At 39.2% G+C, this 15,275-nt stretch overlaps 1 protein-coding gene across 3 annotated transcripts in view; it reads left to right on the top strand.

Moving 5' to 3' along the window:
• CPLANE1 (ciliogenesis and planar polarity effector complex subunit 1) overlaps positions 1–15,275 on the top strand; it is a 137,240-nt gene that overhangs the window by 109,758 nt on the left and 12,207 nt on the right. For all 3 annotated transcript variants that reach the window (XM_078066652.1, XM_078066653.1, XM_078066651.1), the window contains 3 exons: positions 1,842–2,006; positions 5,669–5,699; positions 6,430–6,561. In XM_078066652.1, coding sequence (XP_077922778.1) covers positions 1,842–2,006; positions 5,669–5,699; positions 6,430–6,561 — 328 coding nt within the window. The remainder of the gene's footprint in view (positions 1–1,841; positions 2,007–5,668; positions 5,700–6,429; positions 6,562–15,275) is intronic.

Genomic DNA, 15,275 nt, shown 5'->3' with positions numbered 1-15,275 from the left:
TCCAGATGCAGGTCTCCATCTCACAGCCCTGAGATCACGGCCTGAGCCGAAATCAAGAGTCGGACACTCAACTGAGCCACGCAGGTTCCTCAGTGTGTATATTTTTAAAAGTTATTCTAAATGAGAGTTGGAATGATTATTTAATTTTCAGTTTTAATGTTGGTTATTTTTCATCCATTTTCTTTTAGAATATTGCTTCCTCCCCATTCTTTCTGTTCTGTTTTCTAAAACACCTATTAGAGCTATGTTGGGGGTGCCTGGGTGGCTCAGTCGTTAAGCGCCTACCTTCAGCTCAGGTCATGATTCCAGGGTCCTGGGATCGAGTCCCTCATCGGGCTCCTTGCTCAGCAGGGAGCCTGCTTCTCCCTCTCCCATTCCCCCTGCTTGTGTTCCCTCTCTTACTGTGTCTCTCTCTGTCAAATAAATAAATAAAATCTTAAAAAAAAAAAAAAGCTATGTTGGACCTTCTCACTTTATTCCCTGTCTCTTAAGTGTTAATTGCCACCTTTTTATCTCTCAGTGATGTACTTAGGGTGATGTCCTCAGATCTGCCTTTTAGTTTACTAATTTTCTCTTCTGCTATATCTTTGCTATAGGATTTAATTTTTTTACTATATTCTTAATGTCTAAGTTTTATTTCTTTTTCAAATCTATTTGCTGGATGTACTGTCCTGTTCTTTTATTATGGTTTCTATGTCTTCTTTTATCTATTTAATGATTTTAGTAATATTTTATGCCCTTTCAGATTGTTTTACTTCATGTGTGTATATTTTCAATTGTCAGATCTGCATGCTCTCTTTTATGGTGGTTTCTTTGTGCAATTTGTAATTTTTTTTATCATGAACTTATCTTTAGGGGAGTTCTGCTGGGTTGTATATGTTTGCCTTTGATGTGGTTTTGTATTTGCTTCTTGGGATCTACTGAAGTAGAAAAATTTGGGGGACAAGTTTTTATATACATTTCTTGGCTTGTAGTTGCTGTAGTACATAGATAGTATAAATTCAGATCCCATACCTGTTTGTGGCATGACAGAGGTTTTGTTTTGTTTTTTTAATTATGTTAATCACCATACATTACATCATTAGTTTTTGATGTAGTGTTCCATGATTCATTGTTTGCGTATAACACCCAGTGCTCCATTCAGTACGTGCCCTCTTTAATACCCACCACTGGGCTAACCCACCCCCCCACCCCCACCCAGAACCCTCAGTTTGTTTCTCAGAGTCCATAGTCTCTCATGGTTCGTGACAGAGGTTTTGATTTCTCAGAGTTGACTCGTTTTTCTCCCATCTGCTATTCAGGCAGATAGAAAACTTCTTTGCTGCTTCTCCAGGGTTTTTATCCTTATTTTATGGACAAAGCTATCGTTCAGTGCTCTGGGTCATATGAAGGTAGCTTAGTTCTCTCTGCTGCAGATGGCAGAAACCACATCTCCTTTCTGTATGGACTCTCCCAGCATCATTGCCTATATATTGCCCAGCTTTGATTCCTTTTTCTTTCTGGCACTGGGGGATTTCTTTATTTATAGGGCTTGGTTGCATATTAATCTATTTTTTTAATTTAGCATTTCTTCTGTGTTTCTATAACAGAGTATGAACCTGTCTACTTTAGCTCAGTCTGCCATGTTTTCTGAAACTGATAATAAATTTAATAGTTTTTTTACTATGAAGGAGATTAAATTTTAAATATCATATTAAATTATTTCATTATACAGTAGAAAGTTATCAAAATAATATGTGTAAACTTCTGATATATCTGTTGCCATGTGAAAGTGTTAACTAAGTGTTAATATCTTTTTTTCCCCATGTGTTTTTTTCCTCTACTATTTTACTTTGGATTAGTATGTTTCCTGACTCATATGAATAAGGAGGCTCAAAGGGACAAAGAGGAGACTTCAGAAGCTGAATTTTCAGTAACAGAAACTCATTCTAGTCAAAAAACCTGTGTGTTTCCTTCTGCTGATTCGGCTCTCAGCCTCTTCAGTGACCAGAATACAACTTCTCCTGGTATTGTTCTTCACTTTTTTTTTTTTTTTTTAAAGATTTTATTTATTTATTTGACAGAGAGAACGAAAGAGCACAAGCGGGGGGAGCGGCAGAGGGAGAGGAAGAAGCAGGCCCCCTTCCGAGCAGGGAGCCTGATGCAGGACTCGATCCCAGAACTCTGGGATCATGACCTGAGCCGAAGGCAGAGGCTTAACCATCTGAGCCACCCAGGCGCCCTGTTCTTCACTTTTTTCATTTATACTCTTTTTTTTTTTTTTTAAATTAATTAATTAATTAATTTATTTGACAGAGAGAGACACAGCGAGAGAGGGAACACAAGCAGGGGGAGTGGGAGAGGGAGAAGCAGGCTTCCCGCCGAGCAGGGAGCTGGATGCGGGGCTCGATCCCAGGACTCTGGGATCATGACCTGAGCTGAAGGCAGCTGCTTAACCAACTGAGCCACCCAGGCGCCCCTTCATTTATACTCTTGTTTTCCAGTATACTGTTACTAAAGAGTATTTTATTGGGAACACAGTTGTGAAGGATTTGTGAAGCCATTTTGCAATATTTATACATTTCAGGGGAGGGAAGTTAAAGATTGTGCCATTTACTTGAACTTGATTGTCATCTTCCTAAGATCTATTGCAAGCATGTATCATTATCTCCAATAAGATATATGATTAGATATCTCCAAGTTATTTTGCTAACTTATTAATGTTAGATATATAGCAACTGGACTTACTATACTATCTGATTTTTATAAAACTTGAGAAATTCAGACTCAGCCAATATTGAGAACCTGGAGTTTTAATTATGAAAACAAAACAACAGCTGTAGTTTCTGGAGACTGCCGCGTCCCAGATAAGGCTGCTCTATGTGCACTGAGCCTGGTGTGAGCCTAACCTGCGAAGTGGATGCCATTATTAGCCCCATTGTAGAGTTGAGAATATTGAGACTTAGACAAGTTTAGTGCCACTTTTCATTCTATTTCATTTGGAGTTGGCAATTAAAAATGCTCTTCTCTAGTCCTAACGAACACATTTTGTCATATGAATAATAGGTCATACTAAATACAACACTGGGACTACTGACAGTGGCTTTGAAATATTTTTTTTCTCTCAGCTATTGATGGTCAAAAATGATGAATTTACTAAGTGTTTGTAGTAAGTTTTATTATTATTAAAGTAGCATAAGCAGTAAAAAATGCTATTTTTAAATGGCATAGTGGTTATTAAAAGAAAAGCTATTAAGAAGCTGCCTTTAAGTCTTACAATTTTTTTCTCTAAGTTCTTCCTAGATTCCATTTGTATTTTGGTCATCATCCTATGGGGTTGATCATTTCCACTTTACAGAGTTATGAAGATTGAGTGTTGTATGTAAAGCACCTAGCTGAGAACCTGTTTGATTCCTGTAGTCCTCAGTCATTTGTAGCTTTTGTCTTGACTCTTACGGGGGAGGGTTGACAGACGAGGTTAAAGAGGTGGTAGAGGGTATCTGAGAAGTTTACACTCCATTTTATATCAGGGCATCATTGGAGAATTCTGAGCAGAGAAGTGGAATGAGGAGGTTTTGAAGACTAGAATGGAGGCATAGATCGTTTAGTGAGCTATTACCTTCATCTGACTTTGGAATAATAAGGGCCTGGGCAGTGTTGTGGGAAAGCAGGAGACATTCTGAAGGCAGCTCATGTTACCCACTGACTAAGCGGATAAAAGAAGAGGAGAAGGAGAAACTGAATAGCGATTTTGTGTTGTCAGACTGTAGGAGCGAGGATATCCTAGCTCTGATGTCAGACTCTAGAGTACCCTAAGACCAAATGTAACATAAGGTGATGTTGGGTATATAAATGGCCATATTTAGGACCCAGTTTTTGACAGCAAGTGGAACTTGATAGGTTTATGCTTGAAAAACAGATGTAAGAGCCTTTTACCTAATTATATAGTCAAGACTTGGTGCATCTGTTCTCAGCAAGAAATATGGAAAAAGGGAAAAAACCAAAGAGCAGCTTGTGAAACGATACCGTTGAGAGAGCACGAGAGGCCTCCCCAGGAGGGAGATGGACAAGCAGACTCCGGTAAAGGGGCTTCAGGGTAAAGTGAGTGGCTCACAGTTGCACAAGCTACCAGAATGTCAAGAATAAAGACTGAATTTGTTAAGGACCTCAGGGACTTTCAGGTAATATCCAGAGTAGAAGGCTGTTTGGGGACAGAGACAGGCTCAAGAATCTGTACGTATAGACTACTTAACAGTTCTGATGGTAAAAGGAAGTAGAAGAATAAGAGAAATGAAGTCAAAGATCATTTCAGGATGGAGATAGAGACGAACTCTTTAATGTTTAAAGGAAGAAGAAAACAAAGGAGTAGGAAAAGTGAGATTGAAAGTATACATTCAAAATTGTAATAGCTTCTTAAATTAGGATGCAAGAGAAGAAAAGAAAAATGTGAATAAATGTCATAACACATATAAAGATGGATAATTAAAATGTTTTTCTCTAGCATTCAATGTCTAATGTAAATTAAAAAGGAAACCAAATTACTATTTTTTAGAGTGCAGGATTTAGATGCCTAATGGGTGTTTCCTTTTCCAAAGTTGGCATCTTAGAAAGATGGATAGTCATTCCCTTACTTCTAGTGCTCAAAAAAAGCTCAGATTTCCTCTTTTGAAATTGACTTCCATTTCTTAGCACATTCTTGTGAATGTTCTTAACAGTGGCAAATAATTTATTCACTGAGGATGGATTTAATTTTGGCTAACAGCCACAAGATTTCCAGAGGCATTTCTGATAAGTGGAGTAGATAATAAGGCTGAGTGTCACAGTTTGGAATTAAAAAAAAAAAAAAAAAAGGAATTGTGATTTTCAAGGAATAAAGTTGATCTACTGTGTTCAGTAAATTGGAAGGCAGTCCCCAAAGGAAGAGTTCCAAAAATGGTTTGAAAATGAAGTAAGGATCAAATCTTCCTGTGTAACTACTGTTAAAGGTATTTATTTGGATATAATACTTTTCTGCCGTTTGATAAAAGGAATCAGAAAGAAATTTTATTTCACAGCAGGCAGACCTTTTATATCTGTTTACTCTATAACCTACATCATTACCATTTTTTTTCTTTTAGTAATTGAGGATTTTCTTAATAGTTAAATCTAAGGGGTGCCTGGCTGGCTCAATTGGTAGAGCATGCGACTCTTGATCTCATGGTTGTGGGTTCGAGCTCCATGTTGGGTGTGGAGATTACTTAAAAATAAAAAAAAATCTTTAAAAAAATAGTTAAATTTAATTAATTGCTATTAAAACCTCACAAATAGCATATTTAAGAGGAGGATAAATAGGTTACACATATATATCTTTAAACCTATTTGGAGGTTTAAAAATATTTTAATTTTACTTTTATTTATCTATTTTTTAAAGATTTTATTTATTTATTTATCAGAGAGAGATAGAGAGCACAAGCAGGGAGGAGAGGGAGAAGCAGGCTCCCCGTGAGCAGGGAGCCCGATGCAGGGCTTGATCCCAGGACCCCGGGATCATGACCTGAGCCGAAGGCAGACGCTTAACGACTGAGCCACCCAGGCATCCCTAAAAATATTTTAATTTCTGGTTATATAATTTCCAAATCAGGTTAATAGATGGAAATAGAAAAAATTATTGACCCCCAATTTTTAGTAATAATGTTTCTCTTCTTTTAAGGTGCGAATAACAGTGATGAGTTATTTGAGAGGTAAATATCTTTTAAGAATTAATTCACAGGTTTACTTAAGGTTGGGTATAAACTGTGTGCTTTGGAGATTTTGTTGTTCATGTGCATGTGAGCTTCTATACTACATATTTTTTCATGGACTAAAAGAATATAATTCTCATCGGGAATGGAGTATTTTAAGAAGCTGAGGATTACTTTATTATATCCTTTATATACCTATGTTTTAGTATAGGTAATTAAAATGCAGTAGACTGTGTTTGCTATACCTTTCACTGCATGTGTATTCAGCAGGCAGGACAGGTAGAGGTTATCTCCTGAGCCTTATGTTTGCTTTTTTTTTTTTTTTTTTTTTTTTTTTGACACAGAGACAGCGAGAGAGGGAACACAAGCAGGGGGAGTGGGAGTGGGAGAAGCAGGCTTCCCGCGGAGCAGGGAGCCCGATCCGGGACTTGATCCCAGGACCCTGGGATCATGACCTGAGCCAAAGGCAGACACTTAACGACTGAGCCACCCAGGCGCCCCTTATGTTCGCTTTTTTAAGAGCACATAAGAAGTCATCAATTACTGATGATTAGACTTGAGCTGAGGATTACTGGAAAGTAGAAGGAACATTAGATCTGTGTTTATTATTTTTGTGTTCATTTATGCTCTTAGAGGACATAACTTTTAAACTTTACATATTAATTTTTGCTTAATGTAATTAAATTGTAGATACTGACTTATATTTCTCAAATTGCATTTGAAAATGAAGCGTTTCAGTAGATCCACTCCAGATGACTGGATTAACTGATATTGCAGACATTATTGAGGACCTTATAACAAAAGATGGTGTTTCCAGTGAGGAGCTCGGTTTAACAGAACAACAAGCTAAGAATATCTCCAGGTAATCTTTGAATAATTCATTTTTAACCCATTTAAAATGTTTACGGTTCAAGAATATTCAAAATTGGCCATATTTTAATGTGATTTTTATGAAACAAACACAAAACTTAGGTTTTTTTCTATCTGGGGAGTTTTCCCAAGGTCTCATTACTTTATTTTTGTTGTCATTATTATATCTTTATTTATTTATTTTGAGATTTTTTTTTAATTTCAGTATAGTTAACATACAGTGTTTTATATATATATATATATATTTTTTTTTTTTTTTTTAAGATTTTATTTATTTGACACAGAGAGAGCACAAGCGTGGGGGGGAGTGGCAGGCAGAGGGAGAGGGAGAAGCAGGCTCCCCACTGAGCAGGGAGCCTGATGTGAAACTCGATCCCAGGACCCTGGGATCATGACCCGAGCTGAAGGCAGACGCTCAACCATCTGAGCCACCCAGGCGCCCAACATACAGTCTTATATTAGTTTCAGAAATACAATATAGTGATCCAGCAGTTCCATACTTTACTCAGTGCTCATCAAGACAAGTGCACTCCTAATCCTCTTTACCTATTTTACCCATCCCCCACCCACCTCCCCTCTGGTAACCATCTGTTTGTTCTCTATAGTTAAGAGTCTGTTTTTTGGTTTTTCTCTTTTCTTTTTCGTTGTTTGTTTTGTTTCTTAAATTCCACATATGAGTGAAATCATACGGTATTTATTTATCTTTCTAAAGCTGACTTACTTCGCTTAGCATTATACTCTGCTCCCTAGTTCCATCCATGTTGTTGCAAATGGCAAGATTTCATTCATTTTTATGACTGAGTAGTATTCCATGGTGTATATATACCACTTCTTTATCCATTCATCTATCAATGAACACCTGGGCTGCTTCCATAATTTGGCTATTGTAAATAATACTGCAATATACATTGGGGTTGCATATTTCCCTTGGAATTAGTCTTTTTGTATTCTTTGGGAAAATACTTAGTAGTGGAATTACTGGATCATAAGGTAGTTTTATTTTTAACTTTTTGAGGAACGTCCATACTGCTTTCCAGAGTGGCTGCACCAGTCTGCATTCCCACCAAGAATGCACAAGGATTCCTTTTTCTCCACATCCTCACCAACACTTGTTGATTCTTGTGTTTTTTATTTTAGCGATTCTGACAGGTGTGAGATGATATCTCATTGTGATTTTGATTTGCAGTTTTCTGATGATGAGTTTGTTGAGCATCTTTTCATGTGTCTGTTGGCCATTTAGATGTCTTCTTTGGAGAAATGTCTGTTCATGTCTTCTGCCCATTTTTTTAATTGGATTATTTGGTGTGGAGTTGTGTAAGTTCTTTATCTATTTTGGATACTAACCCTTTATTGGATATGCCATTTGCAAATAGTTCTCCCATTCAGTAGGTTGTCTTTTAGTTTTGTTGATTGTTTGCTTTGCTGTGCAGAAGCTTTGTATTTTGATGTAGTCCCAATAGTTTATTTTTGCTTTTATAACCCTTGCCTCAGAAGACATGTAGAAAAATGTTGCACAACCAATGTCAGAGATAGTACTGCCTGTGCTCTCTTCTAGAATTTTTATGGTTTCAGGTCTCATATTTGGGTCCTTAATCCATTTTTAATTTATTTTTCTGTTTGGTGTAAGTGGTCCAGTTTCATTGTTTTGCATGTTGCTGTCCAGTTTTCCCAACACCATTTGTTGGAAACAACGATCTTTTCCCATTGCATATTCTTTCCTGATTTGCCAGTGATTAATTGACCACATAATAGTGTGTTTATTTCTAGGCTCTCTGTTCTGTCCCATTGAGCTACATGGCTGTTTTTGTGCCAGGACCATACTGTTTTGATTACTACAGCATTGTGGTATATCTTGAAATCTGGTATTGTGATACCTCCAGCTTTGTACTTTTTCAAGATTGCTTTGGCTACATGGAGTCTTTTGTGGTTCCATACACATGGTGGGGTTATTTGTGAAAAATACTGTTGGTATTTTGATAAGGATTGCATTGAATCCTAAAAAAAAAAAAAAGATTGCTTTGGGTAGTATTGACATTTTTTTTTTCCTTTTTTTTCTTTTTCTTTTTTAATTTTTTTTTATTTTTTTAAAAGATTTTATTTATTTATTTGAGAGAGAGAGAATGAGAGAGAACACATGAGAGGGGATAGGGTCAGGGGGCAAAGCAGACTCCCTGCAGAGCAGGGACCCCGGTGCGGGACTCGATCCAGGGACTCCAGGATCATGACCTGAGCCGAAGGCAGTCGCTTAACCAACTGAGCCACCCAGGTGCCCCTTTTTTCTTTTTTTTAAAGATTTTATTTATTTATTTGACAGAGAGAGACATAGCAAGAGAGGGAACACAAGCAGGGGGAATGGGAGAGGGAGAAGCAGGCTTCCCGTGGAGCAGGGAGCCCAATGCGGGGCTTGATCCCAGGACCCTGGGATCATGACCTGAGCCGAAGGCAGACGCTTAACGACTGAGCCACCCAGGCGCCCCAGTATTGACATTTTAACAATAATTGTTCTCCCAATCCATGAACATGGAATATCTTTCCATTTGTTTGTGTCATCTTCAATTTCTTTCATCATTGTTTTATATTTTCAGAATACAGGTCTTTCACTTCCTTGGTGAGGTTTTTCCCTAGGTATTTTATTATTTTTGATGTAATTGTAAATGGGATTGTTTTCTTAATTTCTTTTTCTGCCACTTCATTATTAGTGTATAGAAATGTAATGAATTTCTGCATATTGATTTTGTGTTCTGCACCTTACTGAATTCAATTATCAGTTCTAGTTTTTTGGTGGAGTCTTTAGGGTTTCCTCCATATAGTATCTTGTCATCTGCAAATAATGAAAGTTTTCTTTCTTTCTTACCAATTTGGATGCCTTTTTTTCCCTTTTTCTTGTCTGATTGTGTAGGTAGGACTTCCAGAACTATGTTGAATGCAAGTGGTGAGAGTGGACATCCTTGTCTTGTTCTGATATTAGGGGAAAGGCTCTCAAGTTTTTTATGATTGAGTATGACATTAGCTGTGGGTTTTTCATACATGGCCTTTATTATGTTGAGGTATGTTCCCTCTAAACCTACTTCATTGAGGGTTTTTGTCATGTATGGATGTTGTACTTTGTCAAATGCTTTTTCTGCATCCATTGAAATGATTACATATTTTTTATCTTTTCTCTTTTGATGTGATGTATCACATTGATTGATTTGGAGATTTTTTTAAAAATATTTTATTTGACAGAGAGAGAGACAGTGAGAGAGGGAACACAAGCAGGGGGAGTGGGAGAGGGAGAAGCAGGCTTCCTGCTGAGCAGGGAGCCCAATGCGGGGCTCAATCCCAAGACACCGGGATTGTGACCTGAGCCGAAGGCAGACGCTTAACAACTGAGCCACCCAGGCACCCCTTGATTTGCAAATATTGAACCACCCTTGAGTCCTTGGAATAAATCCCACTTAATTGTAGTGAATGATTTTTTTAATGTATTGTTAATTTGGTTTGCTAATATTTTGTTGAGGATTTTTACATCTGTGTTCATCAGAGATATTGGCCTATAGTTCTCTCTCTTTTTTAAGGATTTATTTATTATTTTAGAGAGAGAGTGTGGGGGGAGGGGCAGAGGGAGAGGGAGAGAGAATCTCAAGCAGACTCCCTGCTGAGCATGGAGCCCAATGCAGGTCTCATTCTCACAACCCCCGAGATCATGACCTGAGCCGAAATCAAGAGTTGGATGCTTAACCAACTGAGCCACCCAGGTGCCACAGTAGTTCTCTCTCTCTCTTTTTGTAGTGTCTTTATCTGGTTTTGGTATTGAGGTAATGCTGGCCTCATAGAATTAATTTGGAAGCTTTCCTTCCTTTTCTGTTTTTTGGAATAGTTTGGGAAGGAAAGGTATTAACTCTTCTGTACATGTTTGGTAGAATTCATCTGTGAAGCTGTCTGGTCCTGGATTTGTTTGTTGGAAGTTTTTTGATTATGGATTCAATTTCATTGCTGGTAATCAGTCTGTTCAAATATTCTATTTCTTCCTGCTTCAGTTTTGGGAGGTTATATGTTTCTAGGAAGAATTCTTGTAGCTTGTCCAATTATATTCAAAGTAATTATTGATAGGTATGTACTTATTGCCATTTTGTTACTTGTTTTATGGTTGTGTTTGTGCTGCTTCTCTGTTCCTTTCTTCTCTTGCTCTGTTCTCTCATGGTTTGCTGGCTTTCTTTAGTGATATACTTGGATTCCTTTCTCTATTTTTTGCATATCTATTATCGGTTGTGATTTGTAGTTACCATTTGGTTTGTATATAACATCTTATGCATATAGCAGTCTATATTAAGTTGAAGTGTGCTTAAGTTTGAACCCATTCTTTACTCTTCTCCCCACCTCCCGTGTTTTAGGTGTACGGTGTCCTACTTTACATCCTTTTATTTTGTGAGTTCCTTGACTGATTTTTATACATATACTTATTTTTGCACTTCCTACTTTTCTTACTCCTAGTTACGATTTTTCCTTTCCACCTCGAAGAGTCCCCTTTGACATTTCTTACAGGGCTGGTTTAGTGGTCATGAATTCTTTTAACTTTTGTTTGTCTGGGATACTCTTTTATCTCCTATTCTGAATGATAGCCTTGCTGGGTAGAGTATTCTTAGCTGCAGGTTTTTTCCTTTCAGCACTTTGAATATATCATTCCACTCCCTTCTGACCTGCCCAGTTTCTGCTGAAAAATCAGCTGATTGCCTTATGAGGTTTCCCTTGTATGTAACTGTTTTCTTTTCTCTTGCTGCTTTTTAAAATTCTCTCTTTATCACTACTTTTTGCCATTTTAATTACTGTGTGTCTTGGTGTGGACCTCCTTGGGTTGATTTTATTGGGGGATTTCTGTGCCTACTGGATCTGAATTTCTGTTTCCCTCTCCAGATTTGGGAAATTTTCAGATATTATTTTCTTGAAGTAAATTTTCTGCTCCCTTTTCTCTCTCTTCTCCTTCTGAGATCCCTATAATGCAAATGTTATTACACTTGATGGTGTTGCTGAGGCCCTAAGACTATTTTTATTTTGAATTATTATTTTCTCTCACCTGTTCAGCTTGATTGCTTTCCATTACTCTGTCCTCCAGGTTGTTGATCCATTTTTCTATTTCCTCTAGTCTACTATTCATTCCATCTAGTGTACTTTTAATTTAATTTATTGCGTTATTCATCTCTGATTGGTTCTTTTTTATGTTTTCCATCTCTTTGTTCAGGGTCTCACTGATGTCCTTTACTCTTTTTTCAGTGAGCATCGTTATAACCATTATTTTAAGTTCTCTCTCAGTCATATTACTATGTCCATTTCACATGGGTTTCTTTCTGTGATTCTGCCCTGTTCTTTCATTTGGGACATATTCCTCTGTGTCTTCACAAACCTCCCTCCCCTATGCCCCAGGCATTTTTCAAACTGCTTCTTCTCTGCTGTATCCTGCAGGGCTGTCTCTTGTGCTCTCCCTTTAAGGGCAGGGACTCAGTTTCCTCTCTCCCTCCAGGCTCTCCCAGAGCTGAGCCTGCTGATGTTTAAAGTTCCAGGTTTTAAGTCCTGCTGATCATAAGAATTTGCAAAATTCAACCCCTGTGGTTTTCTAAGCCAAATGTTATGGGGATTCATTTTTCCTGTGTGAGCTCCTCAGTGTGAGGGTCTGTTTCTCTCCCCTCTCCATGCCCACAGCATCCCTCCCTCCAGTGGACAGTACTGTGGTTCCATTTAGCCCCTGTGTTTCCACCCTTCCTGCCCTCTTTGATATGGCATCTTCTCTACATTTAGCTGTGGAGAGTTTGTTCTTCCAGTCTTTGATCATTTTCTGGGTTATTTACACTGATATCAGTGTTACCTAATCATATCCATGGGATGAGATGAGCTTAGGGTTCTCCTACTCTACTGTCTTCCCTGGAAGCTCTCATCACTTTAAGTACAACATAAATTTAATCCTTTCTTTGTAGAAGTAATTAAAGATTTTTTAAAAAGATTTTATTTATCCATTCATTTTTAGAGAAAGAGTGTGTGTGTGTGTGTACCTGCATGCAAGTGGGGGGAGGGGTAAAGGGGGAGGGAGGGGGACAAGCAGACTCTGCACTGAGTGTGGAGCCTGATATGGGGCTCAGTCCCACAACCCTGAGATCATGACCTGAGCCAGAATCAAGAGTCAGGTGCTTAACTGACTGAGCCACCCAGGCACCCCAATTAAAGACTTCATCCATAGTACTTTGCCCTAAATACTAATCCTTAGAATACGTATTAAGTAGTCTTTTCCTGGAATATTAGGTTAAAATGTTTTTCCTTGCAACGTGTCCTGATCCAAGAACTGGTTCCTGATAGAATAAAGTCTGGCTCTCCTACTAATGCTTCCATGGGATATATATATACCTATTGGCTTGTTTATATAAGAGTCAGTCTTGGGGCGCCTGGGTGGCTCAGTCGTTAAGCGTCTGCCTTCAGCTCAGGTCATGATCTCAGGGTCCTGGGATGGAGCCCCGCATCGGGCTCCCTGCTTGGCAGAGAGCCTGCCTCTCCCTCTCCCACTCCCCCTGCTTGTATTCCCTCTCTCGCTGTCTCTCTCTGTGTGTCAAATAAATAAAATCTTTAAAAAAAAAAGAGTCTTATGAATGTTATGAATATTTCATCAATAATATATTAAGTATCAAGATTTAGAATAAAAATATGGTTTGTGGGGCGCCTGGGTGGCTCAGATGGTTAAGCATCTGCCTTCGGCTCAGGTCATGGTCCCGGGGTCCTGGGATCGAGCCCCACATCGGGCTCCCTGCTCGGCAGGGAGTCTGCTTCTCCCTCTCCCTCTCGCCCTGCTTGTGTTCCCTCTCTCACTGTGTATCTCTCTGTCAAATAAGTAAATAAAATCTTAAAAAAAAAAAAAAAAAATGGTTTGTACTCTTGAATGGAGATAGAACTATAGGAAGAGTGTGACATAAGACCAAACTGTATCAGGGTGCTATGGGAGCTTGCGGGGAGAGTCAGTCCAAGGCAGCAGCTTCACTAGTTATGGTGTTTGAGCTGTATTTCAAAGGACCGATAGAAAGTCATGTTGCTTATAAATAGTACAAAGGGTATTCAAGGCAGCAAGAATATAAAATGCAAAGGAGTGATGATTAGATATGGGCTGGGAGTTAGATAGGACTGGAGTTTATGCCTTGGAAGGAGAGAGAGGGTCTGGCTGGGTGTGCTGGCTGTAGATTGGGGACCAAAGGCACTCATTTCTTATCTGCAAGAGTAAGGGGGTCAGCAAAGGGCTTTGAACTAGAAATGGGAGCCAACTGGAGGTCTTATTTCAGTAATCTAAAGATGAAGGGGCTCAGAATGGAGAGTGTAGGGAATAATCATGAGTAAACCTGGAGGCTGTCAGGAGGAAGTGAGAATGATTTCTATTTGGATGACTAAGTTGATGGTGATTTCTTTGGCAAGATAGAGAATGTAGTTTCAGATATGTTATAAGTGCCAGGAGAATATTCCGTTAGTAATATTCATTGGCACATTAGTTTTAGGTCATCCCAGAAGCAAATGCCAAAATGAGATTTAGGTGAGCATGAGATTTATTTGGAGAAACACCTGTGAGGGAGAAAGGGGCAGGAGCCTGAGGAAGTGGGGACAGCTGTCAGACTGCAGTCCCAGTGTGGATCTGATCCTGTGTTAGGGGTCCCCAGGATCACCTGAGGGTCACGGATTGACTGGGAGGACTTACAGAACTTACAGAGTCATACTCATGACTTAATTTATTACAACAAGAGAATTCAAAGCAAAACCAGCAAGGGGAAGAGAGTGCATGCGGTGAATTCTGAGGGAAACCAGGCACAGGTTCCTAAGAATCTTCTCCCAGTGCGGGCCCAACAGGACACAATTCCTCCAGCACACGTGAGATTATGTTCACCACGGAGGCTCATTTAGGGACTCAGTGCCCAGAGTTTTTCTTGGGTGCTGGTTGAGTAGGCAGCCTCTTCCTGGCACATACCAAATCCAGATTTCCAGAAGGAAAAGCAGGTTTTCAGTATAAACCACATTGTTTGCACCAGTGACCTGCCATTTAGGATGATGGATGATGTTCTCCTCTCATGCTGGGTGATGAGTCTGCCCCAAATCCCTGTCTCACACCACCTGTTTTCTTGGATTATTTTCAGTACTACTTGTGTCAGTTCCTATCATCTGAGAAGCAGAAGCCAAGATGGGATTAGATGTGCAAGACATTTATCGGGAGAAAGGCCTGTGAGGGGAAGGGGGGGGGACACAGAAGTGGGAGGAAGCATCAGACCACAGTGTAGGTGTGCCCACCCCTTGAAGGAGAGAGGGAAGGGGGAAGAGGAGGTTGAGTAAGTGGAGTGTCGGAGTACGGTGTTCCAGGAAAGTTTCAGCTGGGTCATCGGTGAGACATCCGTCAGCATTGCCCATCAGAGGAGTCCTGTGTCTTGCAGGAATGGGCCAGCCATAACTAGCTCAGGCCAGCCCATGGGGCGTATGGCGTGGGCATGCATGTGACGCTAGATCCACAAGGGCAGCTGTTTAGAAGTCATCTCTGTAGTGTAAGTTTTGAAAGTGATTGAGATAGTCCAGGAGTAAGAGAATTGGTGAAGAAGTCCAAAACAGAACTTTTAATAAGACATTAATATTGAAATGGTGAGCAGAGATGAAAGGAGCCAACGTAGGAGGCTGCACAGTGTTTTCAGAGTTAGAATAAGACCCATGTAAGAGAAAAGA

This window comes from Halichoerus grypus, chromosome 2, assembly GCF_964656455.1.
Source record: "Halichoerus grypus chromosome 2, mHalGry1.hap1.1, whole genome shotgun sequence".
NCBI lineage: Eukaryota > Metazoa > Chordata > Mammalia > Carnivora > Phocidae > Halichoerus > Halichoerus grypus.
The sequence above is the reverse complement of the archived record's forward strand: the minus strand, read 5'-3'. Positions and strand labels throughout refer to the sequence as shown.